Source organism: Eucyclogobius newberryi, unplaced genomic scaffold (assembly GCF_026437365.1).
Source record: "Eucyclogobius newberryi isolate DKJ021-1_F unplaced genomic scaffold, fEucNew1.0.hap1 SCAF_23, whole genome shotgun sequence".
NCBI lineage: Eukaryota > Metazoa > Chordata > Actinopteri > Gobiiformes > Gobiidae > Eucyclogobius > Eucyclogobius newberryi.
This window is the reverse complement of record NW_027315868.1, coordinates 1,375,452-1,393,857: the sequence shown is the minus strand read 5'-3', so window position 1 is coordinate 1,393,857 and position 18,406 is coordinate 1,375,452. Positions and strand designations below refer to the sequence as shown.

At 53.1% G+C, this 18,406-nt stretch overlaps 1 protein-coding gene across 1 annotated transcript; it reads left to right on the top strand.

Moving 5' to 3' along the window:
* The first annotated feature begins 647 nt into the window (after positions 1–647).
* Positions 648–18,147, top strand: aggf1 (angiogenic factor with G patch and FHA domains 1). Its single transcript, XM_072459516.1, has 13 exons — positions 648–1,172; positions 2,064–2,163; positions 2,284–2,672; positions 5,295–5,423; positions 7,048–7,254; positions 11,922–12,549; positions 12,738–12,837; positions 14,092–14,143; positions 14,464–14,565; positions 16,139–16,390; positions 16,540–16,661; positions 17,102–17,201; positions 17,885–18,147. Exons 1-13 carry the CDS (start codon positions 648–650, stop codon positions 18,104–18,106), a joined length of 2,928 nt encoding a protein of 975 aa, XP_072315617.1. The 3' UTR covers positions 18,107–18,147.
* The last annotated feature ends 259 nt before the right edge of the window (positions 18,148–18,406 follow it).

Genomic DNA, 18,406 nt, shown 5'->3' with positions numbered 1-18,406 from the left:
AACAGTGAGAGGCTAATGCTAATGCTAATGCTAAACTCATTCACACTGACAATTGTTTGTGCCAGGGCCGTATCTCTAAGTTTGCCCGTGGAACTGCGCATTAAGGCCACGTTTTATATGTTCAAGTATCACATTCAAAGGCTAATGAGTCAAGACTTGGCAACAAGATTTAAAACCCATTTGAATTTGAATGGTAAAAATGTCAGTTAATTTGCCTTTTCTATTAAAAATGATAGAAAAAGTACTATTTTCTAGCTTCGAAATTGAAGTTGAGCTTAAAGTATAATTTGTGCTTAAATAAAACTAAACTGTTATGTTATAAACTATTATGGGCTCCGCATTTCTGAATTTGGTTTGATTTGAATAAGAGAAAATAGAATTGAAGCTTTATATGAAACTGTAGCTGAACTTGTACATTATAAGTTTCAGAATCAGAAAAGGTTTAATTCTGTCAATGAACAAGATGAACAAACAGGAAGTTCTGGTGATTCAGTGCAACAGAAAAGAGCAACATTAAAGTCTGAAGGGCTTAATATGTCACATTTACACTTTAATAACGATGTGAAAACGGCAGAAGACAAAAGTCACTTTATGGATCAGACTCACGTGTGACTTGACCTCTGGATCGTGTTTGTTTTGAAGCGCTGATGGAGGCCCCGGATGGAGAGCCTTTCCCAGGGGACAGCGGCGTGCCTGACCCTGTCTACGAGACCCCTGACCCTGTCTACGAGACCCCTGACCCTGTCTACGAGACCCCTGACCCTGTCTACGAGACCCCTGACCCTGTCTACGAGACCCCTGCAACCGACCCGCAGGAGTGCCAGAAGTCTGACCTGGGCCCGGAGCTGGCCCCGGACCCCGCGTCTGAGGTGGCAGAGCTGCGCGAGGCCCCGGACCCCGCGTCTGAGGTGGCAGAGCTGCGCGAGGCCCCGGACCCCGCGTCTGAGGTGGCAGAGCTGCGCGAGGCCCCGGACCCCGCGTCTGAGGTGGCAGAGCTGCGCGAGGCCCCGGACCCCGCGTCTGAGGTGGCAGAGCTGCGTCTCAGGGCCCACACTCTGAAGCAGGAGTTGGAAGACTGTAAAACTGAACTGAACAAACTGCAGAGACAGTTGAGTCTTTCTGAGCGACTCCAGAAGAACACAGAGAGTTACAACGAGGACCTGAGGAGACAGGTCAGGACTGAGCACACGCAGCACACACGCAGCACACACGCAGCACACACGCAGCACACACGCAGCACACACGCAGCACACACGCAGCACACACGCAGCACACACACGCAGCACACACGCAGCACACACACGCAGCACACACACGCAGCACACACACGCAGCACACACACGCAGCACACACACGCAGCACACACACGCAGCACACACGCAGCACACACGCAGCACACACGCAGCACACACGCAGCACACACGCAGCACACACGCAGCACACACGCAGCACACACACGCAGCACACACACGCAGCACACACACGCAGCACACACACGCAGCACACACACGCAGCACACACACGCAGCACACACACGCAGCACACACACGCAGCACACACACGCAGCACACACACGCAGCACACACACGCAGCACACACACGCAGCACACACGCAGCACACACGCAGCACACACGCAGCACACACGCAGCACACACGCAGCACACACGCAGCACACACGCACACACGCACGCACACATAAAGCACACACAGAGCACACACACAGAACACACTCACACACAGTCACACTCACACAGACACCTTTTTGTGACTTGCTCAGATCGATCTCGGGAGTAAAAAGATCTGGAGGATTTAGATCTATGTTAAGGGCGTGGCTGCCTCTGTAGACGTCCTCATACATGACGACCTCATACATGATGTCCTCATACATGATGTCCTCATACATGATGTCCTCATACATGATGTCCTCATACATGACGTCCTCATACATGACGTCCTCATACATGACGTCCTACATTGTGTCCACCTACACTGAGTCCACCTACACGATGTCCACCTACATGATGTCCTCTGCTTCTATGTCCTTGTCTTCTGTGCGTCTCAGGTGGAGCAGTTGAGTGCAGAGCTTCACGAACGAAAGAGAAAAGACAAATGCAGAAGCGAGGGCGAGACTCAGACAGAAGAGTACGTGTGGAGCGACACGGGTGGGCGTGATGGAGACACTCCATACTTCTATTATCCTTATCCAATGTTATTTATTCTGCTTATTTTTTAATCCATTAACTTCATCACAAAAGAATCTCCGTCTTTTCTTTGTCTCTCAGATTATTACAATTATTACTATGGCGGGTACTACCAGGACGCAGCAGCAGGGGGCGACGCTCAGGAGACCCTGCAGCTTCCCGGCGTGAAGAAGGAGCAGACCCAGACTAACACTGAGGGGGGCACCACTGAGGGGGGCACCACTGAGGGGGGCACCACCGAGGGGGGCACCACCGAGGGGGGCACCACCGAGGGGGGCACCACCGAGGGGGGCACCACCGAGGGGGGCACCACCGAGGGGGGAGCGGGAGACGGAGCGGGAGACGGAGCGGGAGACAATGTGACACAGGCAGAAGACGCTCCAGCGCCCCCTGTCACAGCAGCAGGAACAGCAGAGGAGCACATGAGTTTTGAACCCTGCGTGATGTCCACAGAGACTTCTGTCACTGAGGTACAGGAGAGGAACCACTTTAGAAACACCAGGAGCAATCGCATTGTTATTTTAATGTCATTGTTTACACTTCACATAAAACGACTTTCAGGAGGGTGATGGTCCTTTCGGGAGGGTGATGGTCCTTTCAGGAGGGTGATGGTCCTTTCAGGAGGGTGATGGTCTATTCAGGAGGGTGATGGTCCTTTCAGGAGGGTGATGGTCCTTTCAGGAGGTTGATGGTCCTTTCAGGAGGTTGATGGTCCATTCAGGAGGTTGATGGTCCATTCAGGAGGTTGATGGTCCATTCAGGAGGGTGATGGTCCTTTCAGGAGGGTGATGGTCCTTTCAGGAGGGTGATGGTCCTTTCAGGAGGGTGATGGTCCATTCAGGAGGGTGATGGTCCATTCAGGAAAGTGATGGTCCTTTCAGGAGGGTGATGGTCCTTTCAGGAGGGTGATGGTCCATTCAGGAGGGTGATGGTCCGTTCAGGAGGGTGATGGTCCTTTCAGGAGGGTGATGGTCCATTCAGGAGGGTGATGGTCCATTCAGGAGGGTGATGGTCCATTCAGGAGGGTGATGGTCCATTCAGGAGGGTGACGGTCCATTCAGGAGGGTGACGGTCCATTCAGGAGGGTGACGGTCCATTCAGGAGGGTGACGGTCCATTCAGGAGGGTGACGGTCCATTCAGGAGGGTGACGGTCCATTCAGGAGGGTGACGGTCCATTCAGGAGGGTGACGGTCCATTCAGGAGGGTGACGGTCCATTCAGGAGGGTGACGGTCCATTCAGGAGGGTGACGGTCCATTCAGGAGGGTGACGGTCCATTCAGGAGGGTGACGGTCCATTCAGGAGGGTGACGGTCCATTCAGGAGGGTGACGGTCCATTCAGGAGGGTGACGGTCCATTCAGGAGGGTGACGGTCCATTCAGGAGGGTGACGGTCCATTCAGGAGGGTGACGGTTCATTCAGGAGGGTGATGCAGTGTTCTCGCTGAGGGGCCCGCCATGCTCAAAAGATATCGGCAGGTATTAAGATCACGGCACGTAGGCACTCACTTGCACGGCGCGCACACACGCGGCACACATGGCACAGCGCACGCACACACGCGGCGCACGCACACACGCGGCGCACGCACACACACACGGCGCACGCACACACGCGGCGCGCACACACACGGCGCGCACACACACGGCGCGCACACACACAGCGCACACAGCGCGCGCACACACACGGCGCGCGCACGCACACACTGCACGCACACACACACGGCACGCACACACACACACGGCAGGCACACGCACACAAAGCGCACGCACAAAGCGCACGCACACGGCGCACGCACACTCACGGCGCGCGCACGGGGCACACACTGCACCAAAGGCGCAAGCGGAATTTTTTAAAGTACTTTCACCGCCATCTTCAAACCTCAGCCCAGCGAGAACACTGGTGATGGTTCTTTCAGGAGGTTGATGGTTCTGTTCTTTCAGGAGGTTGATGGTTCTGTTCTTTCAGGAGGTTGATGGTTCTCTGTTCTTTCAGTAGGTTGATGGTTCTCTGTTCTTTCAGGAGGTTGATGGTTCTCTGTTCTTTCAGTAGGTTGATGGTTCTCTGTTCTTTCAGGAGGTTGATGGTTCTGTTCTTTCTGGAGGTTGATGGTTTTCTGTTCTTTCAGGAGGTTGATGGTTCTCTGTTCTTTTAGGAGATTGATGGTTCTCTGTTCTTTTAGGAGATTGATGGTTCTCTGTTCTTTCAGGAGATTGATGGTTCTCTGTTCTTTCAGGAGGTTGATGGTTCTCTGTTCTTTCATGAGGTTGATGGTTCTCTGTTCTTTCAGTAGGTTGATGGTTCTCTGTTCTTTCAGTAGGTTGATGGTTCTCTGTTCTTTCAGGAGGTTGATGGTTCTCTGTTCTTCCAGGAGGTTGATGGTTCTCTGTTCTTTCAGGAGGTTGATGGTTCTCTGTTCTTTCAGGAGGTTGATGGTTCTCTGTTCTTTCTGGAGGTTGATGGTTCTCTGTTCTTCCAGGAGGTTGATGGTTCTCTGTTCTTTCATGAGTTTGATGGTTCTCTGTTCTTTCAGGAGGTTGATGGTTCTCTGTTCTTTCAGGAGGTTGATGGTTCTGTTCTTTCAGGAGGTGGATGGTTCTCTGTTCTTTCAGGAGGTTGATGGTTCTCTGTTCTTTCAGGGGGTTGATGGTTCTCTGTTCTTTCAGTAGGTTGATGGTTCTCTGTTCTTTCAGGAGGTTGATGGTTCTCTGTTCTTTCAGGAGGTGGATGGTTCTCTGTTCTTTCAGGAGGTTGATGGTTCTCTGTTCTTTCAGGAGGTGGATGGTTCTCTGTTCTTTCAGGAGGTGGATGGTTCTAAGTTCTTTCAGGAGGTTGATGGTTCTCTGTTCTTTCAGGAGGTGGATGGTTCTCTGTTCTTTCAGGAGGTTGATGGTTCTCTGTTCTTTCAGGAGGTTGATGGTTCTCTGTTCTTTCAGGAGGTGGATGGTTCTAAGTTCTTTCAGGAGGTTGATGGTTCTCTGTTCTTTCAGGAGGTCGATGGTTCTGTTCTTTCAGGAGGTCGATGGTTCTCTGTTCTTTCAGGAGGTGGATGGTTCTCTGTTCTTTCAGGAGGTTGATGGTTCTCTGTTCTTTCAGGAGATGGATGCTTCTATCGCAGACATGCTCAGGTCCACGGCGGAGCAGGCGATGTGTCAGACGGGATTTGTGTTTGACGAGAACACAGGGATGTACTATGACCACAGCACCGGCTTCTACTACGACTCGGTGAGAACTCACTCTCTGCTGCCTCCTGTGGGGCTGGAGCAGAACTCACTCTCTGCTGCCTCCTGTGGGGCTGGAGCAGAACTCACACTCTGCTGCCTCCTGTGGGGCTGGAGCAGAACTCACTCTCTGCTGCCTCCTGTGGGGCTGGAGCAGAACTCACTCTCTGCTCCCTCCTGTGGGGCTGGAGCAGAACTCACGCTCTGCTGCCTCCTGTGGGGCTGGAGCAGAACTCACTCTCTGCTGCCTCCTGTGGGGCTGGAGCAGAACTCACACTCTGCTGCCTCCTGTGGGGCTGGAGCAGAACTCACTCTCTGCTGCCTCCTGTGGGGCTGGAGCAGAACTCACACTCTGCTGCCTCCTGTGGGGCTGGAGCAGAACTCACTCTCTGCTGCCTCCTGTGGGGCTGGAGCAGAACTCACTCTCTGCTGCCTCCTGTGGGGCTGGAGCAGAACTCACTCTCTGCTGCCTCCTGTGGGGCTGGAGCAGAACTCACTCTCTGCTCCCTCCTGTGGGGCTGGAGCAGAACTCACTCTCTGCTGCCTCCTGTGGGGCTGGAGCAGAACTCACTCTCTGCTGCCTCCTGTGGGGCTGGAGCAGAACTCACACTCTGCTGCCTCCTGTGGGGCTGGAGCAGAACTCACTCTCTGCTGCCTCCTGTGGGGCTGGAGCAGAACTCACTCTCTGCTCCCTCCTGTGGGGCTGGAGCAGAACTCACTCTCTGCTCCCTCCTGTGGGGCTGGAGCAGAACTCACTCTCTGCTGCCTCCTGTGGGGCTGGAGCAGAACTCACACTCTGCTGCCTCCTGTGGGGCTGGAGCAGAACTCACTCTCTGCTGCCTCCTGTGGGGCTGGAGCAGAACTCACTCTCTGCTGCCTCCTGTGGGGCTGGAGCAGAACTCACACTCTGCTGCCTCCTGTGGGGCTGGAGCAGAACTCACACTCTGCTGCCTCCTGTGGGGCTGGAGCAGAACTCACACTCTGCTGCCTCCTGTGGGGCTGGAGCAGAACTCACTCTCTGCTGCCTCCTGTGGGGCTGGAGCAGAACTCACTCTCTGCTGCCTCCTGTGGGGCTGGAGCAGAACTCACTCTCTGCTGCCTCCTGTGGGGCTGGAGCAGAACTCACTCTTTGCTCCCTCCTGTGGGGCTGGAGCAGAACTCACTCTTTGCTCCCTCCTGTGGGGCTGGAGCAGAACTCACTCTCTGCTGCCTCCTGTGGGGCTGGAGCAGAACTCACTCTCTGCTGCCTCCTGTGGGGCTGGAGCAGAACTCACTCTCTGCTGCCTCCTGTGGGGCTGGAGCAGAACTCACTCTCTGCTCCCTCCTGTGGGGCTGGAGCAGAACTCACTCTCTGCTCCCTCCTGTGGGGCTGGAGCAGAACTCACTCTCTGCTGCCTCCTGTGGGGCTGGAGCAGAACTCACACTCCTGTGTTACTAAAGTATCGATACTATCACTGAATCGTTCAGTATCGATACCAGAAAGTGTCTTATTCTGTCTCATCAAAACATAAACAAATAATAGTTTGAATGAATCTATATTACAGATTATAATGAAAGTATCAGAAAGTATAATGAGTCTTCTCACTCGCACACATTTGAAAAGTATAAATACACATGTGCTTTTGCAGGTGAACCAGCTTTACTACGACAACAACACTGGTATTTACTATTACTACGACGCCGAGAGCGGGAAGTACGAGTTCCACTCCAGGATCGATGTCCAGAGTGACACTGCCACGCCCGAACGCAGCTACAGCGAATGGAAGAGCTGGAAACTGAAGAAGCTCAAGAGCGAACTGAAGAGCGAGCTGAAGAGCAGGCCCCCGGAGGACAAGGTCACTGTGATACATATGTACATGTACTCATGTGTGTACATGTACTCACGTGTGTACATGTACTCATGTGTGTGGACATGTACTCACGTGTGTGGACATGTACTCACGTGTGTGTACATGTACTCATGTGTGCGGACATGTACTCACGTGTGCGTACATGTACTCACGTGTGTGTACATGTACTCACGTGTGTGTACATGTACTCACGTGTGTGTACATGTACTCACGTGTGTACATGTACTCACGTGTGTGTACATGTACTCACGTGTGTGTACATGTACTCACGTGTGTGTACATGTACTCACGTGTGTGTACATGTACTCACGTGTGTACATGTACTCACGTGTGTGTACATGTACTCACGTGTGTGGACATGTACTCACGTGTGTGTACATGTACTCACGTGTGTGGACATGTACTCACGTGTGTGGACATGTACTCATGTGTGTGTACATGTACTCGTGTGTGGACATGTACTCACGTGTGTGGACATGTACTCACGTGTGTGGACATGTACTCACGTGTGTGGACATGTACTCATGTGTGTACATGTACTCACGTGTGTGGACATGTACTCACGTGTGTGGACATGTACTCACGTGTGTGGACATGTACTCACGTGTGTGTACATGTACTCGTGTGTGGACATGTACTCGTGTGTGGACATGTACTCACGTGTGTGGACATGTACTCACGTGTGTGTACATGTACTCGTGTGTGGACATGTACTCGTGTGTGGACATGTACTCACGTGTGTGGACATGTACTCACGTGTGTGGACATGTACTCACGTGTGTGCATGTACTCACGTGTGTACATGTACTCACGTGTGTGTACATGTACTCACGTGTGTCTACATGTACTCACGTGTGTCTACATGTACTCACGTGTGTCTACATGTACTCACGTGTGTCTACATGTACTCACGTGTGTGTGTACATGTACTCACGTGTGTGTACATGTACTCACGTGTGTGTACATGTACTCACGTGTGTGTACATGTACTCACGTGTGTGTACATGTACTCACGCGTGTGTGGACATGTACTCGCATGTCGCATGTGTATCATGTATATGCTTGTATATATTATATAATATAATACTTGTACATCTAATGGTCTCAGTTCTCAGATGTGACTTTACTCAGGGCAAAGGAGCTCGTCTCCATTGTCATGTTCCACAGCCCAGACCTAAACCTGGATCAGGACTAAACCCAGACCTAAACCAGACCTAAACCTGGATCGGGACTAAACCCAGACCTAAACCTGGATCGGGACTAAACCCAGACCTAAACCTGGATCAGGACTAAACCCAGACCTAAACCTGGATCAGGACTAAACACAGACCTAAACCTGGATCAGGACTAAACACAGACCTAAACCTGGATCAGGACTAAACCCAGACCTAAACCTGGATCAGGACTAAACCCAGACCTAAACCAGGATCAGGACTAAACCCAGACCTAAACCTGGATCAGGACTAAACCCAGACCTAAACCTGGATCAGGACTAAACCCAGACCTAAACCTGGATCAGGACTAAACCCAGACCTAAACCTGGATCGGGACTAAACCCAGACTTAAACCTGGATCGGGACTAAACCCAGACTTAAACCTGGATCAGGACTAAACCCAGACTTAAACCTGGATCGGGACTAAACCCAGACCTAAACCTGGATCGGGACTAAACCCAGACCTAAACCTGGATCGGGACTAAACCCAGACCTAAACCTGGATCGGGACTAAACCCAGACCTAAACCTGGATCGGGACTAAACCCAGACCTAAACCTGGATCGGGACTAAACCCAGACCTAAACCTGGATCAGGACTAAACCCAGACCTAAACCTGGATCAGGACTAAACCCAGACCTAAACCTGGATCAGGACTAAACCCAGACCTAAACCAGGATCAGGACTAAACCCAGACCTAAACCAGACCTAAACCCAGACCTAAACCAGACCTAAACCTGGATCAGGACTAAACCCAGACCTAAACCTGGATCAGGACTAAACCCAGACCTAAACCTGGATCAGGACTAAACCCAGACCTAAACCAGGATCAGGACTAAACCCAGACCTAAACCAGGATCAGGACTAAACCCAGACCTAAACCTGGATCAGGACTAAACCCAGACCTAAACCTGGATCAGGACTAAACCCAGACCTAAACCTGGATCAGGACTAAACCCAGACCTAAACCTGGATCAGGACTAAACCCAGACCTAAACCTGGATCAGGACTAAACCCAGACCTAAACCTGGATCAGGACTAAACCCAGACCTAAACCTGGATCAGGACTAAACCCAGACCTAAACCTGGATCAGGACTAAACCCAGACCTAAACCTGGATCAGGACTAAACCCAGACCTAAACCTGGATCAGGACTAAACCCAGACCTAAACCTGGATCAGGACTAAACCCAGACCTAAACCTGGATCAGGACTAAACCCAGACCTAAACCAGGATCAGGACTAAACCCAGACCTAAACCAGACCTAAACCTGGATCGGGACTAAACCCAGACCTAAACCTGGATCGGGACTAAACCCAGACCTAAACCTGGATCGGGACTAAACCCAGACCTAAACCTGAATCGGGACTAAACCCAGACCTAAACCAGGATCGGGACTAAACCCAGACCTAAACCAGGATCGGGACTAAACCCAGACCTAAACCTGGATCGGGACTAAACCCAGACCTAAACCTGGATCGGGACTAAACCCAGACCTAAACCTGGATCGGGACTAAACCCAGGCCTAAACCTGGATCGGGACTAAACCCAGACCTAAACCAGGATCGGGACTAAACCCAGACCTAAACCTGGATCGGGACTAAACCCAGACCTAAACCAGGATCGGGACTAAACCCAGACCTAAACCTGGATCGGGACTAAACCCAGACGTAAACCTGGATCGGGACTAAACCCAGACGTAAACCTGGATCGGGACTAAACCCAGACTTAAACCTGGATCGGGACTAAACCCAGACTTAAACCTGGATCGGGACTAAACCCAGACCTAAACCTGGATCGGGACTAAACCCAGACCTAAACCTGGATCGGGACTAAACCCAGACCTAAACCTGGATCGGGACTAAACCCAGACCTAAACCTGGATCGGGACTAAACCCAGACCTAAACCAGGATCGGGACTAAACCCAGACTTAAACCTGGATCAGGACTAAACCCAGACCTAAACCTGGATCAGGACTAAACCCAGACCTAAACCTGGATCAGGACTAAACCCAGACCTAAACCTGGATCAGGACTAAACCCAGACCTAAACCAGGATCAGGACTAAACCCAGACCTAAACCAGGATCAGGACTAAACCCAGACGTAAACCTGGATCAGGACTAAACCCAGACTTAAACCTGGATCAGGACTAAACCCAGACCTAAACCAGACCTAAACCCAGACCTAAACCAGACCTAAACCTGGATCAGGACTAAACCCAGACCTAAACCTGGATCAGGACTAAACCCAGACCTAAACCTGGATCAGGACTAAACCCAGACATAAACCAGGATCAGGACTAAACCCAGACCTAAACCAGGATCAGGACTAAACCCAGACCTAAACCTGGATCAGGACTAAACCCAGACCTAAACCTGGATCAGGACTAAACCCAGACCTAAACCAGGATCAGGACTAAACCCAGACCTAAACCTGGATCGGGACTAAACCCAGACCTAAACCTGGATCGGGACTAAACCCAGACCTAAACCTGGATCGGGACTAAACCCAGACCTAAACCTGGATCGGGACTAAACCCAGACCTAAACCTGAATCGGGACTAAACCCAGACCTAAACCTGGATCGGGACTAAACCCAGACCTAAACCTGGATCGGGACTAAACCCAGACCTAAACCTGGATCGGGACTAAACCCAGACCTAAACCAGGATCGGGACTAAACCCAGACCTAAACCAGGATCGGGACTAAACCCAGACCTAAACCAGGATCGGGACTAAACCCAGACCTAAACCTGGATCGGGACTAAACCCAGACCTAAACCAGGATCGGGACTAAACCCAGACCTAAACCAGGATCGGGACTAAACCCAGACCTAAACCAGGATCGGGACTAAACCCAGACCTAAACCAGGATCAGGACTCTTTAGACGTGACCTGTTCGTCTCCTGAGAGGGACATGTTCCACATTCTGGCATTAAAGTTCACAGGCAGAGCATGGACTCCAGGAAAGTTACTCAGGGCACCTTTATAAAGCATTTGTCATATTATGTACTGTAACCTTCAAATTGATGGTTTGGACTCATTTTCCTCAAACACAAAGACTCAGAAAAGGATAAACCAGGCCAAGTCCAGACTCTTTTAAAGTCGATGGTTTTGGGGCGTTCTGTCTTGTTCTGATTTAGGTAGAAGACGTGACTAAGTCTTTGGCTCAAATGAAGATTTCCTCCAGGAACACGGCCCCATTCAGAGGTACTTTATTGGGTCCTGGGTCTGGTCCTGGGTCTCCTGGGACTGGTCCTGGGTCTCCTGGGACTGGTCCTGGGTCTGGTCCTGGTTCAGGTCTTTGGCGTGTCCAGTAAAGTGTCCTCATCCGTGTCAATCTATTTCACGTTGAGGGACAAAGAATTTCCATTTGAAAACTGAGACCAACCAAAGCAGCTAATGCTCGTTACCTCATTCTGAACTGTGTGCCGACAGGAGAAGGTGAAGAAAGAAGAGCTTAGAGCCACAACCAAGAAATCCCAAGAGCCTCGAAAACCAAGACCAAAGTCCAGGTCGCGGTCCCGGTCCAGGTCCAGATCTAGATCTAGAAGTCCAGAACGACGACGAGATTCTTCAAAACGCAAAGAAAGGAAACGGAAATACAGAGAAGAGTCTTCGTCTGGAGACCGGAGCCGAGACCGGAGCCGAGACCGGAGCCGAGACCGGAGCCGAGACCGGAGCCGAGACCGGAGCCGAGACCGGAGCCGAGACCGGAGCCGAGACCGGAGCCGAGACCGGAGCCGAGACCGGAGCCGAGGCCGGTCCGGGTCCAGGGACAAGTCCAGGAGGCGGAGCAGGAGACACGACAGGCACAGAAGAAGGAGGAGAGCGGAGACCAGCAGCTCTGACATGAACAGTGAACCAGAGGAAGGAGAGCTGTCTGAGAGCGAGAGAGAGTCCACTTCATCCAGAGGGTCAGAGGAACGAGGGATGGACAGAGGGAGGAAGGAGAGAGGGTCAGAGGAACGAGGGATGGACAGAGGGAGGAAGGAGAGAAGGACCAAGGACGCTGCAGAGGAGGAACTCGAGGAGATGGAGATGGAGCTGGATCCATCCCAGGGAGGTGAGCTGGGACCGGACCAGGACCGGACCAGGACCGGACCAGGACCGGACCAGGACCGGACCAGGACCGGACCAGGACCGGACCAGGACCGGACCAGGACTGGACCAGGACTGGACCTCAGTCTTAACCCTTTAGTTGCACTAGTTTAGGAACAAAACTCATGACATTGACAAACGTGTGTCCCTCAGTGTGGCCCCCTTGTGTTCGTGTGACGGTGGTGCGCTCTCCGGTGCTGCAGGTTGGGACTCTGTTCATCCTCACGGCCGACTGCACAGCAACCATCGGCAGGTATGTCCACAGGACACGCCACACGCCACTGGACCACCGCTTTAAACACGCCACACGCCACTGGACCACCGCTTCAAACACGCCACTGGACCACCGCTTTAAACACGCCACACGCCACTGGACCACCGCTTCAAACACGCCACACGCCACTGGACCACCGCGTCAAACACGCCACACGCCACTGGACCACCGCTTCAAACACGCCACACGCCACTGGACCACCGCTTTAAACACGACACTGGACCACCGCTTTAAACACGCCACTGGACCACCGCTTTAAACACGCCACTGGACCACCGCTTTAAACACGCCACTGGACCACCGCTTCAAACACGCCACACGCCACTGGACCACCGCGTCAAACACGCCACACGCCACTGGACCACCGCTTCAAACACGCCACACGCCACTGGACCACCGCTTTAAACACGACACTGGACCACCGCTTTAAACACGCCACTGGACCACCGCTTTAAACACGACACTGGACCACCGCTTTAAACACGACACTGGACCACCGCTTTAAACACGCCACTGGACCACCGCTTTAAACACGACACTGGACCACCGCTTTAAACACGACACTGGACCACCGCTTTAAACACGACACTGGACCACCGCTTTAAACACGACACTGGACCACCGCTTTAAACACGACACTGGACCACCGCTTTAAACACGACACTGGACCACCGCTTTAAACACGACACTGGACCACCGCTTTAAACACGACACTGGACCACCGCTTTAAACACGACACTGGACCACCGCTTTAAACACGACACTGGACCACCGCTTTAAACACGACACTGGACCACCGCTTTAAACACGACACTGGACCACCGCTTTAAACACGACACTGGACCACCGCTTTAAACACGACACTGGACCACCGCTTTAAACACGACACTGGACCACCGCTTTAAACACGACACTGGACCACCGCTTTAAACACGACACTGGACCACCGCTTTAAACACGACACTGGTACAAACAGATCAATCCTTTGTTTGAGACGATGCGATGTCCATGTGAGGCTCACAAAAACACAAACGTTGTTGGTATTGGACAGACGACCCGAAGTAAAGCTAATCCTGTCCGAAGAGGGCATTAGTTCAGGCTTATTTATTCTGTTCTTTTTTTATTTATTTATTTGCTATAAACGATAAACTTTATGTTCAAATGTTGCATATCTTCAAAACGACATTCAGAACATTATCTTAATTGTGATTTATTGTGCTCTTTTGTTTGCAGAGAGAAGGACCTGGACCACGCCATCAGGGTCTCAGAGATGGGCGTCAGTAAGGTAAGGGAGAAGCACCTGGACCACACCCTCAGGGTGTCAGAGATGGGCGTCAGTAAGGTATGGGAGAAGCACCTGGACCACACCCTCAGGGTGTCAGAGATGGGCGTCAGTAAGGTAAGGGAGAAGCACCTGGACCACGCCCTCAGGGTGTCAGAGATGGGCGTCAGTAAGGTAAGGGAGAAGCACCTGGACCACACCCTCAGGGTGTCAGAGATGGGCGTCAGTAAGGTAAGGGAGAAGCACCTGGACCACGCCCTCAGGATAAGGTGAAGGGCGGAGTCTCTCACGTTAAGCCTGTGTAATCTCTTGTGTCTGGACAGTTCCACGCTGAGGTGTTCTTCGACCCGGAGCTCCAGTGTTACATGCTCGTGGACCAGGGCTCTCAGAACGGGACGGTCATCAACGGGAAACGCATCCTTCAGGTGCTCCACGTCTTTATTATCTGTTTAAGACGCTGCAGGTGAACAGGAAAACATCTTTAAAGATATCAAGGTGAAACGTCTCCTGTGACGAAACTACTCGCATACATGTTCCTGCTTCATTTAAATGTGAAGCACTCTTTTGTTGACATATTGGATCTAAATTTACAGAAGATTGTGGATATTAATTTTTGACTGAAATAGATGAAAACTCATATCTCTGTGGGAGGAGCGTGTCCCTGTGAGGAGCGTGTCCCTGTGAGGAGCGTGTCCCTGTGAGGAGCGTGTCCCTGTGAGGAGCGTGTCCCTGTGAGGAGCGTGTCCCTGTGAGGAGCGTGTCCCTGTGAGGAGCGTGTCCGAGCGTGTCCCTGTGAGGAGAGTGTCTCTGTGGGAGGAGAGTGTCTCTGTGGGAGGAGAGTGTCTCTGTGGGAGGAGAGTGTCTCTGTGGGAGGAGCGTGTCTCTGTGGGAGGAGCGTGTCTCTGTGGGAGGAGAGTGTCTCTGTGGGAGGAGAGTGTCTCTGTGGGAGGAGCGTGTCTCTGTGGGAGGAGCGTGTCTCTGTGGGAGGAGCGTGTCTCTGTGGGAGGAGCGTGTCTCTGTGGGAGGAGCGTGTCTCTCCTCCCTCTGTGGGAGGAGAGTGTCTCTCCTCCCTCTGTGGGAGGAGCGTGTCTCTGTTGGAGGAGAGTGTCTCTGTGGGAGGAGAGTGTCTCTGTGGGAGGAGCGTGTCTCTGTGGGAGGAGCGTGTCTCTGTGGGAGGAGCGTGTCTCTGTGGGAGGAGCGTGTCTCTGTGGGAGGAGCGTGTCTCTGTGGGAGGAGCGTGTCTCTCCTCCCTCTGTGGGAGGAGAGTGTCTCTCCTCCCTCTGTGGGAGGAGCGTGTCTCTGTGGGAGGAGCGTGTCCCTGTGGGAGGAGCGTGTCCCTGTGGGAGGAGCGTGCCCCTGTGGGAGAAGGAAACATTAAGGGCTGACGGGTTTTTGTTGTGACGTTTCAGCCTAGTAAACGTGATAAATGTGACGTTTCAGCCTAGTAAACGTGATGGATGTGACGTTTCAGCCTAGTAAACGTGATGGGTGTGACGTTTCAGCCTAGTAAACGTGATGGGTGTGACGTTTCAGCCTAGTAAACGTGATGGATGTGACGTTTCAGCCTAGTAAACGTGATGGATGTGACGTTTCAGCCTAGTAAACGTGATGGATGTGACGTTTCAGCCTAGTGAACGTGATGGGTGTGACGTTTCAGCCTAGTAAACGTGATGGATGTGACGTTTCAGCCTAGTAAACGTGATGGATGTGACGTTTCAGCCTAGTAAACGTGATGGATGTGACGTTTCAGCCTAGTAAACGAGATGAATGTGACGTTTCAGCCTAGTAAACGTGATGAATGTGACGTTTCAGCCTAGTAAACGTGATGGACGTGACGTTTCAGCCTAGTTAACGTGATGGATGTGACGTTTCAGCCGAGTAAACGTGATGGATGTGACGTTTCAGCCGAGTAAACGTGATGGATGTGACGTTTCAGCCGAGTAAACGTGATGGATGTGACGTTTCAGCCGAGTAAACGTGATAAATGTGACGTTTCAGCCGAAGCAGAAGTCTGATCCTCAGCCACTGACTCATGGAGATGAGGTGAAGTTTGGTGAGACGGTTCTGTCCTTCCACATTCACGCCGGCTCAGACACATGTGACGGGTGTGAACCAGGACAGATCATGGCTCATCTCGCCAAGTTCCCTCGAGAACACACAGGGGGCGCCGTGAGCGCCGTGAGCCGCCAGGATAAGGAGGCGCTTAGGGTCAAAGAGCTCAAGAACATGAAGGCAAAGTACGGAATACAGGTAAAAACTACACCCTCTGACCTTCCTCTGACCCTCCTCTGCTCCTTTGATCCTCCTCTGCTCCTCTGACCCTCCTCTGCTCTTCCTCTCCTCCTCTGACCCTCCTCTGCTCTTCCTCTCCTCCTCTAACCCTCTGCTCTTCTCTTCAGAGTAATGAAGAGTCCAAAGCTCTGAGAAACTCCAGATACAGAGATCGTGCTGAGTCTCGGAGACAAACTGTGGGCAGTGAAGGAGCTTTCATGAGAGACGATGCTCCAGCCTCAGTGCACCAGTGAGAAGAAGCTTTACCTCCACTGTGGACCAGGGGGGGGGACTGTGGAGACCAGGGGGGGGACTGTGGAGACCAGGGGGGGGACTGTGGAGACCAGGGGGTGGGACTGTGGACCAGGGGGTGGACTGTGGACCAGGGGGTGGGACTGTGGAGACCAGGGGGGGACTGTGGAGACCAAGGGGTGGGACTGGAGACCAGGGGGTGGGACTGTGGACCAGGGGGGGGACTGTGGACCAGGGGGTGGGACTGTGGAGACCAGGGGGTGGGACTGTGGAGACCAGGGGGTGGGACTGTGGAGACCAGGGGCGGGGGACTGTGGACCAGGGGGTGGGACTGTGGACCAGGGGCGGGGGACTGTGGACCAGGGGGTGGGACTGTGGGGTAAGAACAAAGGTCTCTTCTTCTGTTGAATCTTTGTGACTGAAGTGTTTGTTTCACAGAGAGATCAGTGAAGGGAACAAAGGGAGGAAGATGCTGGAGAAGATGGGCTGGAAGAAAGGAGAAGGTCTGGGGAAAGAAGGCGGTGGCATCAGAGACCCGGTGAGACCCCCTAACACCACCCCTGACACCACCCCTGACACCACCCCTGACACCACCCCTGACACCACCTCTGACACCACCTCTGACACCACCTCTGACACCACCTCTGACACCACCTCTGACACCACCCCTGACACCACCCCTGACACCACCCCTGACACCACCCCTGACACCACCTCTGACACCACCTCTGACACCACCTCTGACACCACCCCTGACACCACCCCTGACACCACCCCTGACACCACCCCTGACACCACCCCTGACACCACCCCTGACACCACCTCTGACACCACCCCTGACACCACCCCTGACACCACCCCTGACACCACCCCTGACACCACCCCTGACACCACCCCTGACACCACCTCTGACACCACCTCTGACACCACCTCTGACACCGAGACCCCCCCTGAGACCCACCTGACTTAGACTATAATCAGACTTCTCTCTCTTGGTTCATACTCATAATCAGACTTCTCTCTCTTGGTTCATACTCATAATCAGACTTCTCTCTCTTGGTTCATACTCATAATCAGACTTCTCTCTCTTGGTTCATACTCATAATCAGACTTCTCTCTCTTGGTTCATACTCATAATCAGACTTCTCTCTCTTGGTTCATACTCATAATCAGACTTCTCTCTCTTGGTTCATACTCATAATCAGACTTCTCTCTGCTCAGATCCAGATGAAGATCCGTAAAGCTCAGTCAGGTCTGGGCGCTGGCGTTGCTGTTGCTGTTGACGATCCTTCATTAAACAAATCCAAGAACCAGAAGAACTGGGACAGAGCTCGAGAACGTTTCGCTGAGACGTGTCAGACCAAGAGTCTGCCCCCTGCTGGAGCCGAGGAGGCCCCTGCAGCCTGGGTCAGAGGGCCAATGCAGGGGCCCACGGCGAGCTGACCACTGGGGGCCAGCGGCGAGCTGACCACGGGGGGCCCGCGCCGGGCGAGCTGACCACGGAGGGCCCGCGCCGGGCGAGCTGACCACGGGGGGCCCGCGGCGAGCGAGCTGACCACGGGGGGCCCGCGGCGAGCGAGCTGAACACGGGGGGCCCGCGGCGAGCGAGCTGAACACGGGGGGCCCGCGGCGAGCGAGCTGAACACGGGGGGCCCGCGGCGAGCGAGCTGACCACGGGGGGGCCCGCGGCGATAGAGCTGAACACGGGGGGGGCCCGCGGCAAGCGAGCTGAACACGGGGGGG

Coding starts and splice junctions, on each gene's coding strand:
- aggf1 (XM_072459516.1), top strand. CDS start 648: ATGGAGGCCCCGGATGGAGAGCCTTTCCCAGGGGACAGCGGCGTGCCT. Junction 1,173..2,063: donor ACGAGGACCTGAGGAGACAG/GTCAGGACTGAG, acceptor TGTGCGTCTCAG/GTGGAGCAGTTGAGTGCAGA. Junction 2,164..2,283: donor GTACGTGTGGAGCGACACGG/GTGGGCGTGATG, acceptor TTTGTCTCTCAG/ATTATTACAATTATTACTAT.